This window comes from Sorex araneus, chromosome 2 (genome assembly GCF_027595985.1).
Source record: "Sorex araneus isolate mSorAra2 chromosome 2, mSorAra2.pri, whole genome shotgun sequence".
NCBI classification, from domain to species: Eukaryota; Metazoa; Chordata; class Mammalia; order Eulipotyphla; family Soricidae; genus Sorex; species Sorex araneus.
This window is the reverse complement of record NC_073303.1, coordinates 190,943,090-190,964,376: the sequence shown is the minus strand read 5'-3', so window position 1 is coordinate 190,964,376 and position 21,287 is coordinate 190,943,090. Positions and strand designations below refer to the sequence as shown.

General features: G+C 37.7%; 1 protein-coding gene across 1 annotated transcript in view; it reads left to right on the top strand.

The window, feature by feature from the left end:
- The window catches only part of ADAMTS5 (ADAM metallopeptidase with thrombospondin type 1 motif 5), a 50,192-nt gene that overhangs the window by 7,792 nt on the left and 21,113 nt on the right, over nucleotides 1–21,287 (top strand). The window contains exons 2-3 of the mRNA XM_055129541.1: nucleotides 7,721–7,853; nucleotides 18,923–19,090. Coding sequence (XP_054985516.1) covers nucleotides 7,721–7,853; nucleotides 18,923–19,090 — 301 coding nt within the window. The remainder of the gene's footprint in view (nucleotides 1–7,720; nucleotides 7,854–18,922; nucleotides 19,091–21,287) is intronic.

Below are 21,287 nucleotides of genomic sequence, written 5' to 3'. Positions count from 1 at the left end.
CTGGTGCCTTCTTGAGCAAATAGATGAGCAACAGGACAACAGTGCTGCAGTGCAGTGCAGTGTGATTTGGGCGCCACCCAGAAGTGCTCAGGGCTTACTCCGGGCTCTGAACTCAGGAATCACTCCTGGTGGTGCCTGGGGACCATATGGGGTGCTGGGGATCAAACCTGGGTTGGCTATGTGCAAGGCAGTTAACCTACCCACTGTCCTTTTCCTCCAGCCTCTGAAAAATTTTCTTTTCCTTTACCAACTGCAGAGTATCAGTGTAAAACAGTAAGAGTAATGTCATGTGCGAATATTTAACACTACTCTGGTAAACTAAGTCCAGGAGTAGGACTGTTTCAATAAAGGTTTGAATTCTGTTGTCATTAGTCTTAGGCTTTCAACTTAGAAACACTGCTATGGTTTTAAGTTCTCCATCTATTCAGAAATTACTTTCATTTTAATATCAAATCTATTTATCAATCCGTCTCTTGTTCAAGTCCACAGATAACCTTGTCCAAACTCCTTTTGTTAATGATGAAGGAATTTTTTCTTCAGAGTATTTAAAATTGCACAATGATTCTTACTATTCAAGCTAGAATTAAAAGCCCATATTCCATCACCATGACTGACCAGTTTTCATCACATTCTATAAAATGATTCTTTAAATATCTAGTCTTCTCATTCTCCTACTTGCTCTCTCTATTCTTCCTTTCTCTTTTTAGTTCATATTTTTCCAAGAAAAATTTTCTCTCTTGGGCCTCTGGACCCAGATTGTTTTTTTAGCCTCCCCGCCTTGCCCTCCACTTGACAAATCCTTGACTCCAACCACACAAACTTCCTGTCATTCACAAAACAGACCCTGTCTTTTTCCATGACTGATGTTTACTCTAATATTTTCTTCTCAGGACACCTTTTGACTAAGACAGCCAGATTTCCATTAATTCCTCAAGATCTAGTCATGTCCTTTCAGCTACCTCTGTGGAGGCCCTCAAAAAGGGCTTCATTCCTCTTCTGTGATTTCCAGAAGTCTATTCCTAATACTATGTCCCAATCTGCTTTTTTTTTAATTGACATTGGCTTTGTTCTCTAGATCTGGATGCTTCTTAAGAAGATAAGACTTTTTTTAAAAAAAATCTTTGTATGCATGCAGAAACTTGAAAAATATGTCTGACATGGGTCATTGCAATGGTTTATCTAGAAGGTCATAATTAATGTTGTTCTACTAGGGTCCAAAGCAAAATCTTTATTATTGGGGATTTCTGCAGAGGTGAGGCAAATGACTCATGCATGGGGCACACAGGACACATGCCTTTTGACATATAAGATAGCATTTGTACACTGCCTATGATGAGAATAGGTATCACACGCAAATTAATTCTCCTTTCTCAGATTTTTCTTTGTAGGAGTTGAGTTGGCAGGCACAAACATACACAAGGTGAGTTTAGTTCTCTTCTATGTCCTCCCTTGAGTGCCATGCTTGCTCTTACCGAGTTACAGTGTTTCTAAAGGGCAGAAGTTGCTGTTATTGAACTCCAGATTCTTCTTTCAGTTTAGCTGTGGTTGCTGCAGGCAGGATGCTGTCTACTCTCAGCAAAATTTGTGTCTCCTTCAGCTCCTTTCTCAGCATATTAAAGTGACACATTCCCAAGTTTCCATCCACTCCTTCCCTCATATGTGTATGCTGTCTCTCCCTGTCAAGGAAAGGAATTCTGCATCACCCTAAGTTTTTGTTGTTGCATATTTATATCTGCCTGTTCTGTTTTCCCATCCAGTGTACTGACCAAGCTATGGGATTTTTCAAGTCATACTGACTTTGGGGCATGGATTTCTGGAGGTAGCAGAGGTTTTGGTTACTCCCCGCCATCCACTTCCTCTGTCTAGGTCATTATTAGACCATCTAAATTCCATGATGAATCACAGATTGTGTCATATTCATGATCCTCAAAAGTCTATGCCTGGTGAATGGTCCTTAAGACTAATGACTTCTCTGTCATCTGTGTTGGTCTTGTTGACCATTCTGTCTGTTTTTGAATTGATGCAGTGACTAGTCATGTCTGCCGGGCCAATGGGACACCACAGGTTCACCAGTTAAATTTCTGAAAGTTCTTGCAACCCTTAATTTTTTTTAATTGAATCACCATAAGATACATAGTTACAAAGCTGTTCATGGTTGGGTTTCAGTCATACAGTGTTCCAACACCATCCATCTTCCAGTGTACATTTCCCACGACCAATGTCCTCAGTTTCCCCTCCCACCAGTCTCCCCCCAAGGCTGTCTCTATGGTAGGCAATTTCCTTCTCCTTCTCTCTCTCTCTTCCTCTCTCTCTCTGTGCCTCTCTGTCTCTCTGTCTCTCTCTGCCTCTCTCTCTCTCTCTCTCTCTCTCTCTCTCTCTCTCTCTTTCTCTCTCTCTCTCCCTCCCTCCCTCTCACTACCCACCTCTGTGTCTCCTTTTGGGCTTTATAGTTTGCAATATAGATACTAAGAGGTTAATCCTATTTGTCCTTTTACCTAGTTCAGCATGAAGTTCTTACCCAGAGTGATCAACTATCTTTGTCATAGTGCTCCTTTATCCCAACTGCCTTCTCCTCCAGCACCTGAGGCAGGTTTCCAACCATGGACCAATCCTCGTGGCCTTGTTTCTACTGGCTATAGCAACTCTTACAGTTTATCAAATCTTTCATTTCCTTGCTGTCTACATCGTGGTGATGAGACATAGATCCTCAGGGAATGACCAGTTTTAATGTAACAAGAATACAGTCTACCTTTAGATCTACTTTAACCAAAGGAAAATTCTTGTCAGAACTTTAAGTTCATTTGTATCTCATTCGGATACTCTATATGAGTCATATTTCTTCAGTCTCTCCTTCCCCCACCAGATCTGAAGAATAGAATGATAGGAAACTAGGTGCCAATGTCCAAATAGCTTTCTTATTTCTTAATGGCATATGTTTTAACAAACCTTCTTACAAGCTTCAGGTAAGGTTTGAACTTGAAAATGTTATTGTAAATGACATTTTAAAAAATGATGTTAATGTGATATGCTTTGTTCTTAATAAATGGACGTTTAAGTTGAGTGTTTAATATATTAGTAAGAACACTAGATCATAAAAAAAATTAGGCCTTCACTATGAATCTTTTGGATGTCAAGCTTTAGCCATAACTGGGCTGCGAAGGTATAAATTGCATGAATAAAATGGAAGGATTTCCACTTTATATAATTATAATTACAGAGATATATGGGGTATGAATGCAGAGTCAAGAGGTTTAATCAGTGTGCTTTAAAAAAAAGTGCTTCTGTTCATAATTTTCTCTCACTCTCTCTCTTCCTCTCTTTCTCTCTCTCTCTCTCTCTCACACACACACACATTTCCATTGTAAAGGACCAGATGCATTGATGCAATTCAACTATGACAAGGAGAACTGATGACCTCTAATGAGCACTTGTTTACCATAAGCAGAAATATTAAAGATCCAGTACAGTTCAAGACCCTTCTAAGCAGGTTGGCCCTTTCCACTTGCTGTGACTCATCCTCTAACTTTATTAATGCAGAGATGAGTTTTGTTTAAGAAAAAACATTCCTGGAGCTGGAGCGATAGTAGAGAGGGTAGAGCATTTGCTTTGCACACGGCCAACCCGGGTTTGATTCCCAGCATCCCATATGGTTCCCTGAGCACTTCTAGGAGTAATTCCTGAGTGCAGAGACAGGAGTAACCCCTATGCATCACCAGGTGTGACCCCAAAAGAAAAAAAATTAATACTCTTTTTTTTATTAGTGAATAAAAGCTTAAAAGCAAGCTCTCAGAAGCGATAAGATTATAAGCGATATCTTATAGCCTACTTCTCCCTCTGGGAGAAACTAGCAAGCTACTGAGAGTTTCCTGCTCACATGGGACAGCCTGCAAGCTTTCCACGGTGTATTCATATGCTAACGCCAGTAACAAGCTGGATCTCATTCCTCTGACCCTGAAAGAGCCTCCAATGCAGCATCTTGGGAAGGCCAAGTGGAGAGAGGCTACTAAAATCTCAGGGATAGGAAGAATAGAGAGGTTACTGAGTCCACTTGAGAAATCGATGATCAACGGGATTTTATGATTTGTGATTCAGTGTATCACCATGAGACAAAGTTACAGACTTACAGGTTTTCATGCTTATGTTTCAGTCATACAATGATTGAATACCCATCTCTCCACCAGTGCCCATTTTCCACCACCCATGGTCCCAGCATCCCTCCCACCCCCCCACCCTATCCCCTTCACCCCACCCTGCCTCTGTGGCAGGGCATTCCCATTTGCTCACTCTCTCTTTTTGGGTGTTGTGGTTTCCTACAGAGGTATTAAATAGGCATCATTTTCAGTCTATAGTCTATTTTTAGCCCATATCTCCCATCCCTAGTGGACCCGCCTAGCACCCTTTGCTTGGTGATCCCTTCTCTATCAGAGCTGCTTCTTCACCTAGCATGTGAGGCCAGCTTCCAAGCTGTGGAGTAATCTTCTTGGTACTTATTTCTACTATTCTTGGGTGTTAATCTCCCATTCTGTTACTTTATATCCCACAAATGAGTGCAATCTTTCTATGTCTGTCCCTCCCTTTCTGGCTCACTTCACTTAACATGATACTTTCCATGTTGATTCACCTATATGCAAATTTCATGACTTCATCTTTTCTAATAGCTGCATAGTATTCCATTGTGTAGATGTACCAAAGTTTCTTTAACCAGTCATCTGTTCTTGGGCACTCGTTTTTTTTCCAGATTCTGGCTATTATGAGCAGTGCTGCAATGAACATATAGGTGCAGATGTCACTTTCACTATACTTTTTTGCATCTCCACGATATATTCCCAGAAGTGGTATTGTTGGGTCAAATGGGAGCTCAATTTCTAACTTTTTGAGAAGTATTCATACTGTTTTCCCAAAGGGCTGAGCCAGTGGGCATTCCCACCAGCAGTGAAGGAGAGTCCCTTTCTCCCCCCGCCAAAAAAAATCAATAGTCTTGAATTTTATTATTTGAATATAATGAATACCAAATTTGTGAAGATAAACATAAGTCTTGGTTTTGAAAAATTTGGGGCATTACCATGAGGTCTGGCTCCCTGCCCTTCACCGTTTTCTGAGGGCAGAAATAATTGCATTGTCTAGTAAGTCACTGGAACCCTGACCTGAACCTTAACGCTAGTAAAATCATCCATCGAGAGGGGAATGAATTAAAAATGGATTGCACTATATTATTATCCCAAAGACAGATTATTACGTGAAAGTAATTCCAATTTAAAACTACTCATTTGTTCTCAACTGCTGTAATTTGAGATTCCACAGGATGATATAGGAAGACAGACAGGAAATTTCGGGGGGTGGGTCTTGCTTTAGTGCCTTGATTGACAGGGCTGCTTGAACAAGATTTTCACTGTCTGAAGCTATAACATGATGGCCGTTAGCTTATTCCTGCAGCTGCAATCTCACAGGCATGTTCAAAAACACAACAGGGACTTGGAAATGTATTAAAGAGACCACAGGGTATATCCCCAAAGTCTTCATTATTACCATCACTGAATTTTTATCAGCAAAATGGAGAAGAGGTGAAAAAAAAATGTCGCCATTGAGTAGATGGCACTGACTGTGTTGCCTCATTTTCTGAAATCTGTTGAGGTTCTGCTGACGCACAGTGTATTAAAGGCATATGGGGTCTCCGTGATGTCTGACAATAAGTCACAGCCGCCCCAATGGCTCCAATGTTTATTGTGTTCCTGCCAGCTCAGTATCAGAGATTACCAAGATGATAGCTCTGAATGAGAGAAACAACACACTTTAAATTTGTAAATTCTAACTTTTATAATAATATATATATTTTTTAAACTTTTTTATTTTATTGTATTTTTGGCTTTTGGGGTCACACTCAGCGATGCTCAGGGCTTACTCCTGACTCTGCACTGAGGACTTACTCCTGGTGGTGCTCGGGAAATCAAACCGGGTTGGCCACATGCAAGGCAAAGTGCCTTACCCATTATGCTATTGCTCCTGTCCCTCTGGAGAAACATTTTAAAAGGAAGTACAGTCAACCCATGACTTGGTAGAATCCTAGCGCCTTTTGTGAATATAAATGAATATCTGTTTTTAATTAATTTTCACTCAAACTAATAGTAAGGCAAAAGAAATTCTAATATCTTGCAGTTCTCCAGTAGCAGTCCAGGGAAGGTTTCTTATTATAGAACTGTCAAATAATTTGACTTATGTTTTCTTTTTATGCTTCATGTCTTTGAAATCTTGCTGATGTCACTTTTCTCCCAATTGACCATGTCTAATCATTTATGGAGTGCAATAATCATGCTCCCTTTTGGAGACTCTCTCTCTTTTTTTTGGAGACTTTCTTAAAAGCTATGCAACTCTAAAAAAAGAGCAATGCATACACTCACAGAAGCAACATATATTACATACACTTTGGGAAGATGAAGCAGATTGAGAGACACTAGATTAAGTGCTAGGAGGAAGAGTTCATGCATTTCTGAAGCCACAGACTATGAAGTACAACTCTATTTGGAAATTAAGGTGCTCTTCCAAGGTATTATACTTAAATGAAAATGTAGTTCCCTATTCCAGTTACTGATCTTGTGTATTTCACCACAAATAAGCATTTGTAGTTTGCCCCTATGATGGGAGCGAGTTGGAGGGCATTGATAAGCCAGACTTGTGGCAAAATTTATCGTAAATTTAGGTTAGAATTTGGGGGGGGGGCTTTCTAAACATGACTATGCATGAATGTGGTGATTGATATATGTGCCTATATATGTGCTATACACATTTTCTGAAAAATGATATCTGTTCACTTCATTTCTGTGGTATACAACTATATGAAGTTAATATTTTCCTTTAAAATTCAAACACGTTGCCAAAGCTATTGTACAAGTCTTCCAGTTGTAGTTTGTCAATGAAGAGTGATTTCAAAAGCCTGATAAGTAATATAAAAACATTGGTTTGTGGCTTTTTTCTGGGGTAATTTTTGGTTTGGGTTTTGGTTTGTTTTGGTTTGGGTTTTAGAGCCACACCTAGGAGTGCTCAGGGGTTACTTCTAGTAAACTCAGGGGACTATATAGGGTGTCAGGGACCAGGTCAGCCACGTGCAAGGCAGAGGCCTGACCCACCATACTTTCTTTCGCCCATAATATCACAATATTAAGAACACTGATTTAGTAGTTCCCTTTCACATATGTTCTCAGATTACTTTATCATCTGGGAAAAACTATAAAAAAAATGCCCAAAGCTGGACAAGGTGTAAGGTAATTCATAGGCTGGAGCACATGCTTGCATGCAAGGGACCAATTTTCCATCGCTGGCACTACTTGGTCTCCCAGCCCTACCAGGTGTGACCCTCAAAAAAAATAAAAAGAAAAAAAAGTGATTTTTCTTCACATTTCCCCAAAATTGAAATAGGAATGAAGGTCTTCAGCTTACCGGGAATCTCCTCAGGTGTCACCTTTCTGAAGACTGCAGCTTCCACGACAACTGACAAGCAACAAAGTTTTTAAGTGGATCTGGGTCCCCCCATTGTTAAGTACTTCTGGGGTCCAGTAAGGCTGAGAAAGGTCCATGCTATTAGGTCACCTTTGGAACATTTCCGAAATTGAAAAGGTGACACCAGCAACATACTCCAATCTCGCTGTTTGGAGTCATCAAGTGACTTTACAAGGTGGTCTTTCTGGAGGTGGCTTGGTTTTAATGATTTCTCTCTTTCTCCTGGCAGGATTTATGTGGGCATCATTCATGTGACACCCTGGGGATGGCAGACGTGGGGACCATATGTTCTCCAGAGCGCAGCTGTGCTGTCATTGAAGATGACGGTCTGCATGCAGCTTTCACGGTGGCTCACGAAATTGGTATGCAGTGCCTTTGGCTCTTCCCTGGCCAAATCAAACACTTGCACCAGCTGCAAGAGAAACCCAAACACTTGGCAATTAATTCCAGATTTCTCCTGGTTCAGAGGTACTGCTGGGGATTAAGTGTGTTTCTATTTGCAAGTTCAGGGTTAACTAATATCCAAGGCACGGCAGATGCTTCCTGTCTGATGGCATCGTTTAAAAGTTTAAGAGAAATTTGCTACTGGCTATTGTCTTTTTAAGTATCCATAAGTGGCTTGGACTAAATTTGTCACAGTTAAACTGGGAATGCAGAGATGTGCCTTCAAGTGACTCAGAACCATATCGATTCATTCCTGGCTAATCAGTTTGCACAAAAATGTGTCACGTTTATTCCACTGTGAGCGACAATAAATAGTCTGAGACTGTCAGAGGTAATCAGAGACGTATGAAAAAGATACCCATCTCACTTCTAATAACAATGAATATGGAACCCATTCAAATGTTACCTGATTTGTTTGTCATTAGAAACATCTCTAAATCTCAAAACTACAAATTTAGGAGGGAGTATTTTGTTAAAAATATTTTTCAGCTACTAGAAATATGTGTTCTTATGCATGGGTCTAGGCTACTAAGTATACAAGAAGTTAATTTAATACTTAGCATTATATATTAAAATGAGACACATCTGTGCTCAATACTTGCTGAACTCACATACTAACCATATCATATTGGTCTTATTATTTAAATTACCTAACCCCATTTTCATATCTGAAATATAGAAGTAATAGTGCCTCTTTCATGTGGTTATTCTAGGGTCTAAATTGGGTAGGTTATAGATACCAGCTGTTATTTTTGTCTACGTACCCTACTGTTTTGCTTTTTTAGATAATAGTTTATTTACTTTTCCATGTGTATCTCATAGGTTAGAATCATTCATTGGGGTTTAGTTATGATTTAAACATTAGTGTACTAATGCTGTATCTTAAACATGTTTAATTTTTTAAGTGAAACATTTTCGTTTTGATGTAGAAAAATTTAGTTTGATGTAGAAATTAAAACTTTTTTTTTTTTCACAATCCTGGTAGGGTGTGAAAATCTCATAAGATGCTCATTTCTAGCTGCTCTTTCCTTTGGGGAGATAAAATAATTTCATATATGTAATTTCACATAATAAACTAATGGGCACGGAATATGGAAGTAGTAAAATAGAAATCAGCAGTTAAATTTCAATTAATTATTAATTTCGCTCTCAGCCTTCTTAGCTGACACTCTTCTTACCATCTAAGCAATGGTAAGAAACATTAACATTTGCCTAATACATTGTTGTCAAGTCTACTTCTCCCTCTCCAAGAACCTGGCAAGTATGAAGAGCATCCTGCCCACATGGCAGAGCCTGGCAAGCTTGATATATTTGATATATATATATTTGATATACCAAATACAATAACAAAGATGGGTCTCATTTGCCGTACCCAAACAGAGCCTCCAATGAGGTACCGCTGGGAAGAACGAGTAAAGAGAGGCTAATGAAATCCCAGGGCTAGGACGAATGGAGACGTTACTGGTGCCCGCATGAGCAAATCAATAGATTGACAGTGATACAGTGAGACTAACTGGGGATCTTTTGTGTCAGAATGTGAGACAGGGCATTAGCTCCGTATTCATGTTTTATTTTATCTTTTAAAGGTAATGAAGGCCAATGATGAGAATCGGCTTCTGAGTGCCGCTCTAAAACAGCCAAGAGTGTTCTGGTTCTGTTTGGGGCCATACCTATATGTGCTCAGGGCTTACTCATGACTGTGCTCAGGAATCACTCCTGGTGAGCCTGAAAGACCATGGGGATCAAATCCCAGTTGCTTGCATGAACAACAAACACTCCACTACTCACTATCAGTCTCACCTAAGAGCTGAAAGTGTTTTTAAAACATATATACTTCAGGCTCAAAGTTATGTCTTTACCTGTCTATTCCTCTTAAACATTACACCAACTTCTTTTTTGGGTCACACTCAGCGATGCTCAGGGGTTACTCCTGGCTCTGCACTCAGGAATGACTCCTGGCGGTGCTGGGGGGACCATATGAGATGCTGGGAATCGATCCCGGGTTGGCCGCATGCGAGGCAAATGCCCCACCTACTGTGCCATTGCTCCAGCCCTCAACTTAAACCAAATTATATAAATACTGATCCTGATCCTCAGTATTTGTTACGTGCACACACGTGTGTGTGTGTATGTGTGTGTGTGTGTAATGTGTACATAAGGGAGGACCTGAAATAAACACTAGAGTTGCCCAAAGTTGTGTTTTGATTTTGCTGTGGAAACTAAGAGAAAATACTAGGAGTCCAGGTATTAGAGAGGATGATCATTAAGTAGAAGATATTTTCCAAGCACACCATCATTCAGAATGAGAGAAGTTCCAGAGAATCATTCTAAGCTTCTGATTGAGCAGAGACAGGTTCACTTCAGACTGAGGGGTAGCAATAAATAATCTACAGCATGGACTATTTGGCATCCTCCATCCATAAATTTAGAGAACCCTAAACCAAGAAATTACAGTGACTAGAGAGGTGAAACAGTGAGTAGCGCTCTTGCCTTGCAAGCAGTGACCTGGATTTCATCCTCCAACACCCTATATGGTCCCCTGAGCCCACCAGAAGTGATCTCTGCATGCAGAGTTAGGAGTCAACCATGAGCACAGCTGGCGTGTGGCAAAATTGCAGATTTTTTGGGAAGAGCTGTTTCACACATTTGCAGTATTCTTGGAAGTTTCCCTGGAAGAAGGTAGCAGGGAATGCAGCTTCATGGGGGATAGAAAGAGGTAGGGAGCCAGATGTTGATGACAAAGGAATGTTTCAGTGAAATTGGTGAGCTGGAGAGATAGTACAAGACTGCAGGTCAGTACGAGGCTTTTCGTCTGATCTGACAAGATGTGGTCCCTGAGCACCACAGGAATTACTCCTGAGTACAGAGCCAAAGTAGTTTCTGAGTATTCTATTTATAAGGAATAAAGTGGAACATATATAAGAACTTTACTCAATGGTACAAAAATAGTAGGGCAAGACATAGTTTTATGAGAGACCAGTGGAGAAGAAATGTGGGCCTCTTTAAGAAAAAATGCAAATTCGCATCTTTGATATAAGACTGTGCCTTTGAGTCCCTTTTCATTTCTTATTGGATCAACTTTATTTACTTCTTAGTATGATTCTCTATGATTCATTCTCATTCATATACCACCTACTTAATTTCCCCTGAATGTTACATATGGTCAATTCTGGGAAATTTAAGGGAGGTCTGAAACTCATGTAATAAGGATTTAATCTTCCTTTCATAATGGCGTCTGGGTTCCATTCACATTTTGGGGGATACGGAGTTGGGTCATACTCAGCAATGTTCAGGGCTACTTGCTCTATGCTCAGGGATTACTTCTAGTAGTATCTAGGGTACCATTTGCATTGCTGGGGACCTAACCAGAGGGCAAGGCAAGCACCTAAACTCCTGTATTATCTCTCCAGTGCATTCGCATTACCATAAATTGCTTTGATATTCTTTAATTTCACCTTTTCCCCGACTATTGCTTACAACTGTTATTAAGTATGTCTTTCTGATAACTTTACAAAGTATTCCCAAATAATCTATAGGTGATTATAGAGTCTGGCCTTCACTGCTGGTGTGATCATGGATAACTCAGATGAGTGATCTTTTCAATTCTTTATTTGCTGATTGGTACATGAAGCCATTAGTTTAAATTAAACATGCTCTTAGTTCTCTGCGGTAAGCTTCTCATTTAAATCTTCTCAAATATTCTTCCGTCCCTTAGTATTAGACATTTGCTTCTTTCCAGATACCAAGAGCACAGGCTAAGTGTGATGATTAAATGGTGTGATGACCCTAGCTTTTGCTAGAGTGTTCTGAATTTGTTTGAGTCCATCCCAAAATATGCAGTTAGCTCCATGTACACAGGTATTTTAAATGTGGAATAGTCCTAAAAACATAAGCTCTCAAGAAAAGTTCAACCTGTTTGCTTAGATTTTCTCATTTATTTCTTCTAGAAAGAGTAAAAAAAATGTTTTGATCAAGAATTTCATTCTAATTATGAACAAGAAATCCTTATAGGATGCTATACTACTTCACTTTTCTAAACAATGGTTTAATAAAATAGTCATTGGAGGAACTGGAGTGATGGTACAGCAGATAAAGTACTTGCCTTGCTTTTGGTCTATTGGGTTCTATCCTCAGCATTCTGTATGGTCCCCTGAACCCTGCCAGGAGTGATCCCTGAGTGCAGAGCCAAGAGTAAGTACTGAACACAACCATGTGTGGCTCCAAAGCTAAAATGAATAAATAATTAAAAATTAAAAAGTTGCAAAGCAGCTTTACAGAAATAAATACATTAATTTATTAATGAATTTATTTATAATACATTAATATAATACATTAATATAATTAAATACATTAATTAGTCACTGAATTTGGATCCTGATACCCATCATTCTCCTATCTCCTTCATCTACAAAATGTTCAACACTGAGATTAAGTATATAAAATAAGTAGGGGCAAATTATAATTTTCCACCCAAACCTCTTCTAACCCTGGTATTGAAGTCAGACTGAAGTGAATTTAATGAACAATTTTGAAAAGTGTACCATGGATTAATTGGGATATTTACCCTTCCCTGGTAATTTTTAAAGGGATATATATAGTGAAATAATAACTATACAGATTTATGAAAAATAGGGTTTTATTTTTTAATGAGTGTAGGCTCAGGTACACACTAGTTGCTTTCTTTGTCGCTGTTATGTGTTGCACACATGTAGACTAGTGACTACATTATTATGTCATTTTAGAAAGTTGCTTTTCAATATTGAGCACCCAGTTCCCATCCTGGGCTTTGCATGGAGAGAGAGAGAAAGAGAGAGAGGGGGTGTGGTCGTAGGCCATTTACGACCCAAATATAAACTGGAGAAAATTTCCAGTGAATCTAAGTTTTCATTTTGAGTTTATATTTTGAACTGGCCAAGCTTATTATGTTTTCAGCTTGTAATAATAAAGATTTCACCTGCCGCACACATGCCTCTTCAAAATGACAACTTCATTGATGTTGAGCCAGCTCCTAATATGCTAGGAGGAACAATCTGACTTTATTTAAGACTGATGAAATCCATAATTTGCAAACATGCGAAAGCTTCATAGTAGTTCATCAGAAATGTGCTAAGTGAATTTCTTCACCACGCAGGACTCCAAAAACGCTTCCTAAGCTAAAAATCAGGCAACTGAAAGCATGAATGCCAAATATTCAGCTGGAAGCTTAGGAAGTGGTTGAGACACGACAGCATGGTCGCCTGTGTTTTGCTGTGGTTGGAGGGAGTTCTCTGCTTGCGCTGAGCTGAGCTGCTCCCAGAGATGATTAGATTAAACAAGGTCCTGTTTTGAAAAGTTAGAGAAGCCCTTGAAACACCAGAGACCAAGGCCAAGTGCACAGAATTAGATGACAGGACTGACCGAGAGATTGGAGTGAAAGGAAGTTGGGATTTAACTAGATATTTGCTCCCAAACCCATAGTTTTAATCAACGTGAACTGAGCAATTTTTCTTTCTAGTCTGGACCAATGCTACCCTGTGTCTGTCTTGGCCCTCAATTAAAAGATAACAAGGAGTCCTTTTTATTATGTCAATTCATGCTGAGAGATTCTGGTTTGGGCATTTTGGGGGGAGGGATTAAGTCAAATTTCAGTTTATATTTCTTTCACAGAAGACAAAGGATTGCCTTGAACAGGTGTAGAAAACCACATTTTAGAAGGATCATTAATAAAATACAGATATCATGCATCTAGTATGTGAATTTTTCCTCTTTTGATTATAAAATTTCCCTTTTCCTCAAAAGGAGTATTCAGTAATACCGAAATTTATCAAAATGAGTGGATGAAAAAACCTAGAAATAAAAATAAAACAAGTACAAAATTTAGAATAATTAAATTAGCTTATTATCATCAGGTATTTGAGAGTTGTCAAGCATATATTTTAAGGTATTTTGCATCTTTTATATCATTCAATGCTCACAAAATGCCACAGGACAATTGTTAGGATTAGATTACCCAAGACCATACAAAAAGATCTCAAAACCAATCTGAAGCCAATATCTTCTTAGAGTAAACATTGAACCCAGCTCATCTGACTGCAGAGTCTTGAATGGTTGTTCTACGATTCATTAATATTGACACAGCTAATAGCGAGGAGCAAAAATTGGTGTCTTTCATGCGAACTACCTAACCTATAGAACACAAGGCATTAATGTAATCCCCCCTGGAAAATTAGGTAAAATTAAAGCATGTTTTCACTAAAATACATGCTTCAATTGAGTTGTGTGTTCTTTAGGTAAACACATTACAGAGCTTTTTGTGCCTTTTTTTTCTTTTCTTTTTTTAAGACTATACAGATATAGTCTGTATCCTTTGTCCATTGGTCAGTTTGGGGTCAGGATACAGGAGCTTGAAATTCTGTTTAATTTGCAGACTAAAGTTTAGAAAAACACCTATTTCCTTCCTGAGGTTCATGTTATAAGCCAACCTGAGTTGTAGAGTAATACCCGAGTAGAATAAGAAGCTGAAGCAATATTTTCCTTTAAAATAATGTGTCTTCCTCATTTAGGCTGTAAAGTCAATAGAGATTTTCTATCCCATACTTTCTAAATGCAGATTCACTTGAGAAGTAAAGTTGACAATTTTTTAATTGACATTTTTAAATAAAATCAAAAGATTTTATTTTACTGAATAAAAATCACCCATTTTATCATTTAAAATATATCATACTATTAAAATTATCATTTTTTCACTAGCTGCTCTTTCTGAGTTAATAGCATAACTTAAGATATCATAGATTTTTTTTACATAATTTGACATGAAATTTGTTTCCCTAGTAGAATTCCAATAAACTGCTTCATGATGTTATTTCATGTGATGTAGCTACACTGTTCTATATCTGATGTGATTTGATATCTGTGAAGAAAAGAGCAGAATTTTCTACCAAAGCACTTAAATTTCGCAATTTGCTCTCTTAATGATTTCAAACAGCAAGAAAATTTTGAAATCAGTATGACTTGGGAACATACTAAATTCCATAGTTGATTAGTCTCTTAAAATTTCTTTTTTTTTTCTTTTTGGGTCACAACCGGTGATGCACAGGGGTTACTCCTGGCTCTGCACTCAGGAATTACCCCTGGTGGTGCTCAGGGAACCATATGGGATGCTGGGAATCGAACCTGGGTTGACCGCGTGCACGGCAAACGCCTTACCCGCTGTAGTATTGCTCCAGCCCCTTAAAATTTTGTTTTACCTCTGCTTAGTAACCCTGGTTTTCCTTATTTAGTACATATTACAAAATCTGTTAAAGACGGGCCCATGAATTCATGTTCCTACTCTTTAAATGTTTCCAAATTTTGAGAAGTTTCCATTGCATCAAATCAAAGATTAAGGAATACTAAAGACAGTATTCTAAGCAAGATGACCTAATTTAGTTAAACCAAACTCTACTCTTCATATTATACATGTTGCATGTCTGCTGATAGCAGATGGTTCCAAACACAGATAAAAATTCTTAAAAGAGACTTTGGAATCTACTTAAAACCCTGGTGATGAATCATCATATGATATCCCAATTTGCTGATATCTCTCACCAGGAAAGTCATATCCAGATCCAGGTTTACAAGAGAAGTTGGTTATGCTTCTTTAAATATCTTTTTATCTTCAAAATGTCTTGAATCCTCTTGGCTTTACTTTCCTACTGTGACTTAAGGAAGAAAAAGCTCTTTGTTTTTCCAAGCTTAAGTATTGCCTTTCCCTGTGGGATTCTGGATCCCCCACCCTTGTCTAAAATTTCCCTCTTTGAGTAACTTTGCTGCTCAAAAAGTCATTGACATTTTGATAAAAACAAAACCAAATTACTTTCGAGCTACAAACATTCTCTCCTACTCTTCTTTATTTATTCTCTTGCTCTTTAGGGCACGTAGGTTTAAATCCTACTTGTGCTAATCTTGCAGAAGGCTGTGATTGAGAGAAAACCTTTGTCTCCATTTCATACCAATAATTTTAAACCTCTCTGTGGGTTCTTTATGAATAAGCTTTCACCAGAAAAGGCCAGTATCTGAGGAGCTAAGGGGTGACATAGGTAATCAGTGGAGTGATAAGTTATGATTTTCCTTCACCACATCTACTTGAAATATAACAATGTTAGCTAGCAGCATATTTTAAGTTTCCTAGATCCTAAGTGTTTCTTTACTAATATGCTTACCAGTCAAGTGTGTGGATACTAAATGTAGTGTATTATTACACTAATAGAGTATCTTACTGAACACTGTATTTGGTAGTATAGTGTGTTGTCTGTGATGTGAATTGCCCTTTGGAATCATCTATGCCTTGATATGTACCTTGCCATTTCAGGGCTCAAATCTAATCAACAAATTTAAGACTGACATTAGATGGCAGAGAATAAATGATTGGGAAGACCCATATTTAAAAATATCACTTCTTTTGCTGTTTACTGCCTTAGTATGTCTGTCACATCTTTCCTGAAGAACGTCCAAATATCCTTCATATTGATCTTTCATTTCAATTGCTGTTGAGATCCAGGAAGGTAGTCACGTGGGCACTGGTTCCAACTACAGGGGAACTGGTTGCTTATTTATTTGAGACCTTAACCATTCTCGTTGCTCTCTACTAGCACCTTTCTAAGAGCAAACACAAAATATATTAGTTAAGGCCAGATGTGCATATGCCCTTCAAAGAATCCATCTCTCTGAATTACTTGAAAGGGTCAAGTAGCCCTTTTGCAATCAATTCTTGGAGATTTTACAAAATTCATATCTCTGTTATCTCTTTCTGAAGTGCAATTATAATATTTTTATACATGGAATGGCTATGTATGAAATAGCCATTTCATATTGCTTTGAATATTTTTGTATCTTCACAAATTATGTGTATCTTCACAAAGTTATGTGAGTATATTAGTAAATTGAGGTAGCATAAAATTCACAATATTTTCCAACTAAACAGGTAAAAAGTCTTAATACTATATTAACTCACTGCATGGTAAACATAATTGCTTTACCTACAAAATTGACAATTTTTAAAACACTGAATGAAAGAAAAAAATGATGTGATATCCTGGGCCCCTAAAAGCAAATCCAGTGTTTGCCACATGGCTGACATTTGAAATCAGAAATCTAAATCTACACTCCAAATGAATTGAAAATTCCATGATGCTGTATTAGAAATAAACACACGTGAGAAATGTTATTTCTTTACATGGATTTGGATGGAAAAGACTAATACTGTTCAATATAAATATTTTATGAAGTTGAATGAAAAATATCATCTTGAAAATTACAAAACCAGGATTCAAATAAATAAAATAATTCAAGTGCTGCATAAACCCCATAGTGTTAGTAAAGATTCTACCAAGAACAGTTTTTTATAATGCACAGAACATTCTCAGTAAGTGCTTAATGCACTAGCAATTTTGAATATGTTGTGAGTAAAATGTTCGAATTTTTTGTTAGCACTGAGTTTTTGGAAAAAAACCTCGACATTCCACCCCAAATTGGACTTCATTTTGTGTGGTAATTGGCATATGATGGAGATTCATTATACTGACCAAATAAAAAAAGAGTGGTGTGCTTATCGAAGGAAACTTGCGAATCTAGTAAAAACTGATACAGTAAATAGTTGCAGAAGAAACATGAAAAATTGAGGGCCTTAGAAGCTCACCAAGACTCAACCACTTAAGTCTAGCCTCAATGGCAACCAACAATAGTGACCACCTGCTCAGAGGACAATTTCCTTATGAGGTGCTAGTGATTTGACAAGTTGACCAAAACTGGTTGGAATGCAGCATGAAAAATTGCATCTTTGTTAGGTTTTTACTGATGCACACTGAATTTTTTTGTTGGCATGGCCACAATTCCTTCTTTGGCTTCAGGAAACCCACAGAGAATGTGGTAGTGTTCCCTTGTCTATGGTGTATTCTACATTGTCCTCCACTGCCTTGTATATGACTCCGTGAATCTTTGAACAAGCAAACTACTAGGATGATTCATTGTCTACTGTTTTAGAGTTTCTATAAACTGTTGTGCTGGATTTTTAACAACAGTATCTTGGATTTATTAGAGAATGTCATTTTCTCCTTAGACCACTATAAACTGATGTAATGAAAAACAAGGTTGTCAGATGATAAGAATGTGGTTAGGTACGCTGTGAAAGAATCCCTAGTTTGGTAGAATAGAAATGACATGATGGGTGGCAGAGAACACATTTGTTTGGCATACTGCAAGCATCACCTTGCTGAGTGGTTTGGGATAATCATTTACCTTCTCAACATTTGTTTCTCTTCAATTTCTAACATTCCATGATGACCATCTGGATATTTTAGACAATAGTCAAGTGTAAATGATGTATATTTTCAAAATATCCCATTTGCTCATAAGATCAATATAGGGTCAGTCTTCAGTCACTGAAAGGGGAGGTGAACTTACATTTGTTTCTCTTTCTTTAGCTCCCCTAGTAATCTCTGCTACAGTTAACCTATTTTCTTGGGCAAGACATTAGAAATGACTGATTGAAAAATTAAGTATTTTACAACTTGCAGAGCATTGAATAAAATTCAGAGGTTTCCATCATGGATGAGGGAAGATACTCTCTGATTCTATCAGACTTATGGCTAATCAGAGAAAGAGGAAACTTAGATAAGAAATCAAAATGATACGTATAGAGAGTGCTGAGATATCCTTCAGTTAGCTTTTAAATTTTAGGTTAAATCATGCCTCCTTTCTGCTTTTCATAGGGCATGTGTGATCCAGATGGATTATGGGAGCATGCATCTATTCATTTTTTTTAATTTTCCTTTCAATGGTCACCAAAAGTGACTGGCTTTAACCACTTACAGATTTTAATTTCCTTGGAGAGGTCCCTCACCACAGAAGAAGGCAATTACAGTGAACCTAATGTGTAGTTACAGCGGGAGAAATCAAGTGCTAACCTAATCGTTATAGAAAAGTCTAAATACAGAATCACTCATTATTTGCGCTTCCTATATTTTCTTAGGGCATCTCCTTGGCCTGTCCCACGATGATTCCAAATTTTGTGAAGAGAATTTTGGTTCCACAGAAGATAAGCGCTTAATGTCTTCCATCCTGACCAGCATTGATGCATCCAAACCCTGGTCCAAATGCACCTCAGCCACCATCACAGAATTCCTGGACGATGGCCATGGTATGTATCCTGAAAGACGACACAGGGTCAGCCACAAAGCGTGGGAATGAATCGTATTTCATGATATCCTCTGGCATTCACCTTACCCTCTCCTCCAGTGTCGGGTTAGTGTCAGAAACAAGAGTGAGGGCATGGTTGGTTGGTATGTAATGCCAACGTCCTTGGTGGCATTGTAGCTATGGTATTTTGTTTTCGCTTTTGAATTGAAAAGTTCAAAAGAGAAGCAGTGTGGGAGACCACACAGAATGCCTAGCTAGTGCCCTACAAGCCTGGCTTTTATTCCCTCTTTCACCACCAGCTTCCTGTGAGAAGTTGGCAGACATCTTGATTCCCTGCTATTAATATGACTTTTAGAATTATTTGTTACATGCCTATTAGAGGGGCGTGGTGACGATGTAGGTGACAATTCTGTTAGATTCTCTTTATGGCAACATCAAGCCAGGAAAGGAAGCTTTGGGGATTGGCTGCAAGAATTTGGTTTCTTCCAGAGAGCAGGTTCTCCTGAGAACAGAGTCAAAACTGTAGGACCAAAAATAGAAGTTCAGTCTGAATGGTGAGAAAACACTTTTTTAAGAACTTCAAAAGGAAATCTTTGGGATTCATTTTTAAATACACTTCAAGAGCATAACATATTTTATTAGGTTCCATAAATCTAGGATTAGAGTTGTCAATCATAAAAGTTTTAAGGAAGTCACAGTTTTCAGGAATAATAAATTCTGCCCCTAAAATAATCCCTAAAACAAGCTATTGCAAACATTCTTAGTGTTCCTTATTGCTTTCAAATATTAGAAACATAGCAGGACATTAGACTCCTAAGAATTGGAACAGATCTTTAGAGATCACAGTTCAAATTTTTCATATTGAAGAGGATGGATTCTCGTTTTTTTCCCTTTTCTCATAAATGTGTCTTCCTCTAAAACTGTTTGTTGATTTGAAAATGACAGAAATTCTAATGCTTTATAATTTTCTGCAGTTATGTCATGGGATAGAATTCAAAGTTGGGTAAAGAGACTATTTGAAAATGACTTATACTCACTCCACAAAGCTTATTGTTTGTTATTTTTGTCATTCCTTAGTAAGTTGGCTATCATAAAATTCAGCTTCATAACTTCAAAAGTAAATAATTATAAGTATGTTCCTTAAAACCTCTTTAATTTCTTTAAAAAAGAAATTCCACTGCATAAATCCTTGTACTTCTCCCCATATCTGCTTTATTAGTTCATTTTTTGCTTATTAATTCATTTTTATGAATTGATAATCCTTTGACAACTTTGGCTACTTAAAATTCTGTTCATAAAAACAATCCATACTCAACTGTTTATTTTTTTCTTAATACATAATAAGTATTTCATCTCAATTTATGATACTGATAACATGATCATAATCCTGAAATAAACAGTCACTTCATTATCTTCATTTCACCATGATCAAAATAATATCGAATAAGATCCCCTTTACGTGGAATATTAGTTCCTATACTTAAAATTGCTTTTGCTCTTTCTCAGGTTTTCTGAACACAATATTTTTTATTTTAGACATGTTACACATTCCAAAAGGTTGAGCTAAACTTTGAATCACTAGATGAACAGATTTAGTTGCTAAGGCAGCAAATACTTATGGCTAAAATGGGATCAACTTCTTTTTTCCCTATGCAAGTATTAGGTCAGCTAATTACAATGCTGTGCAAAATTTTGTTCCTTATTGCCATAATTTTGGAATGATTCATTTATTTCATGTTTGTGGAATTTGTGATCTTACTTTCGGTGCAGTAAATATGCTTTTCATATTATATTCAATTTTTTTAAAAAGTCCATTGTCAGAATTTCTTTTATAGAATTACAGCAAATGTCATCAGTAGCAGATAATGAATAGAGCAATTCTAAGAGAACAGTAAGTGAGGAAAAACAGAATGACATCTGTCAACTGAGTTACTTTTGAAATAGCTTTCCCAATACAGAGTTAAGGGTCACCATCTATAACACTAGCGTTTAAATGTGGAAATGAATCCAAGTGACTAAGTGAATGTATAACATGAATTCAAAAATTTAGTAGTATTTATTGGTGCTCCTCAAAATAGCTATACTATAGTGAAAGTGTGGCCACAGGATGTAGCATGTAAAATTATTGCAAGGGTTGAGGTAATGACCTCTAAAATTCAGAGAGGGATTGGAGCAATAGTACGTTTGCCTTGCACATG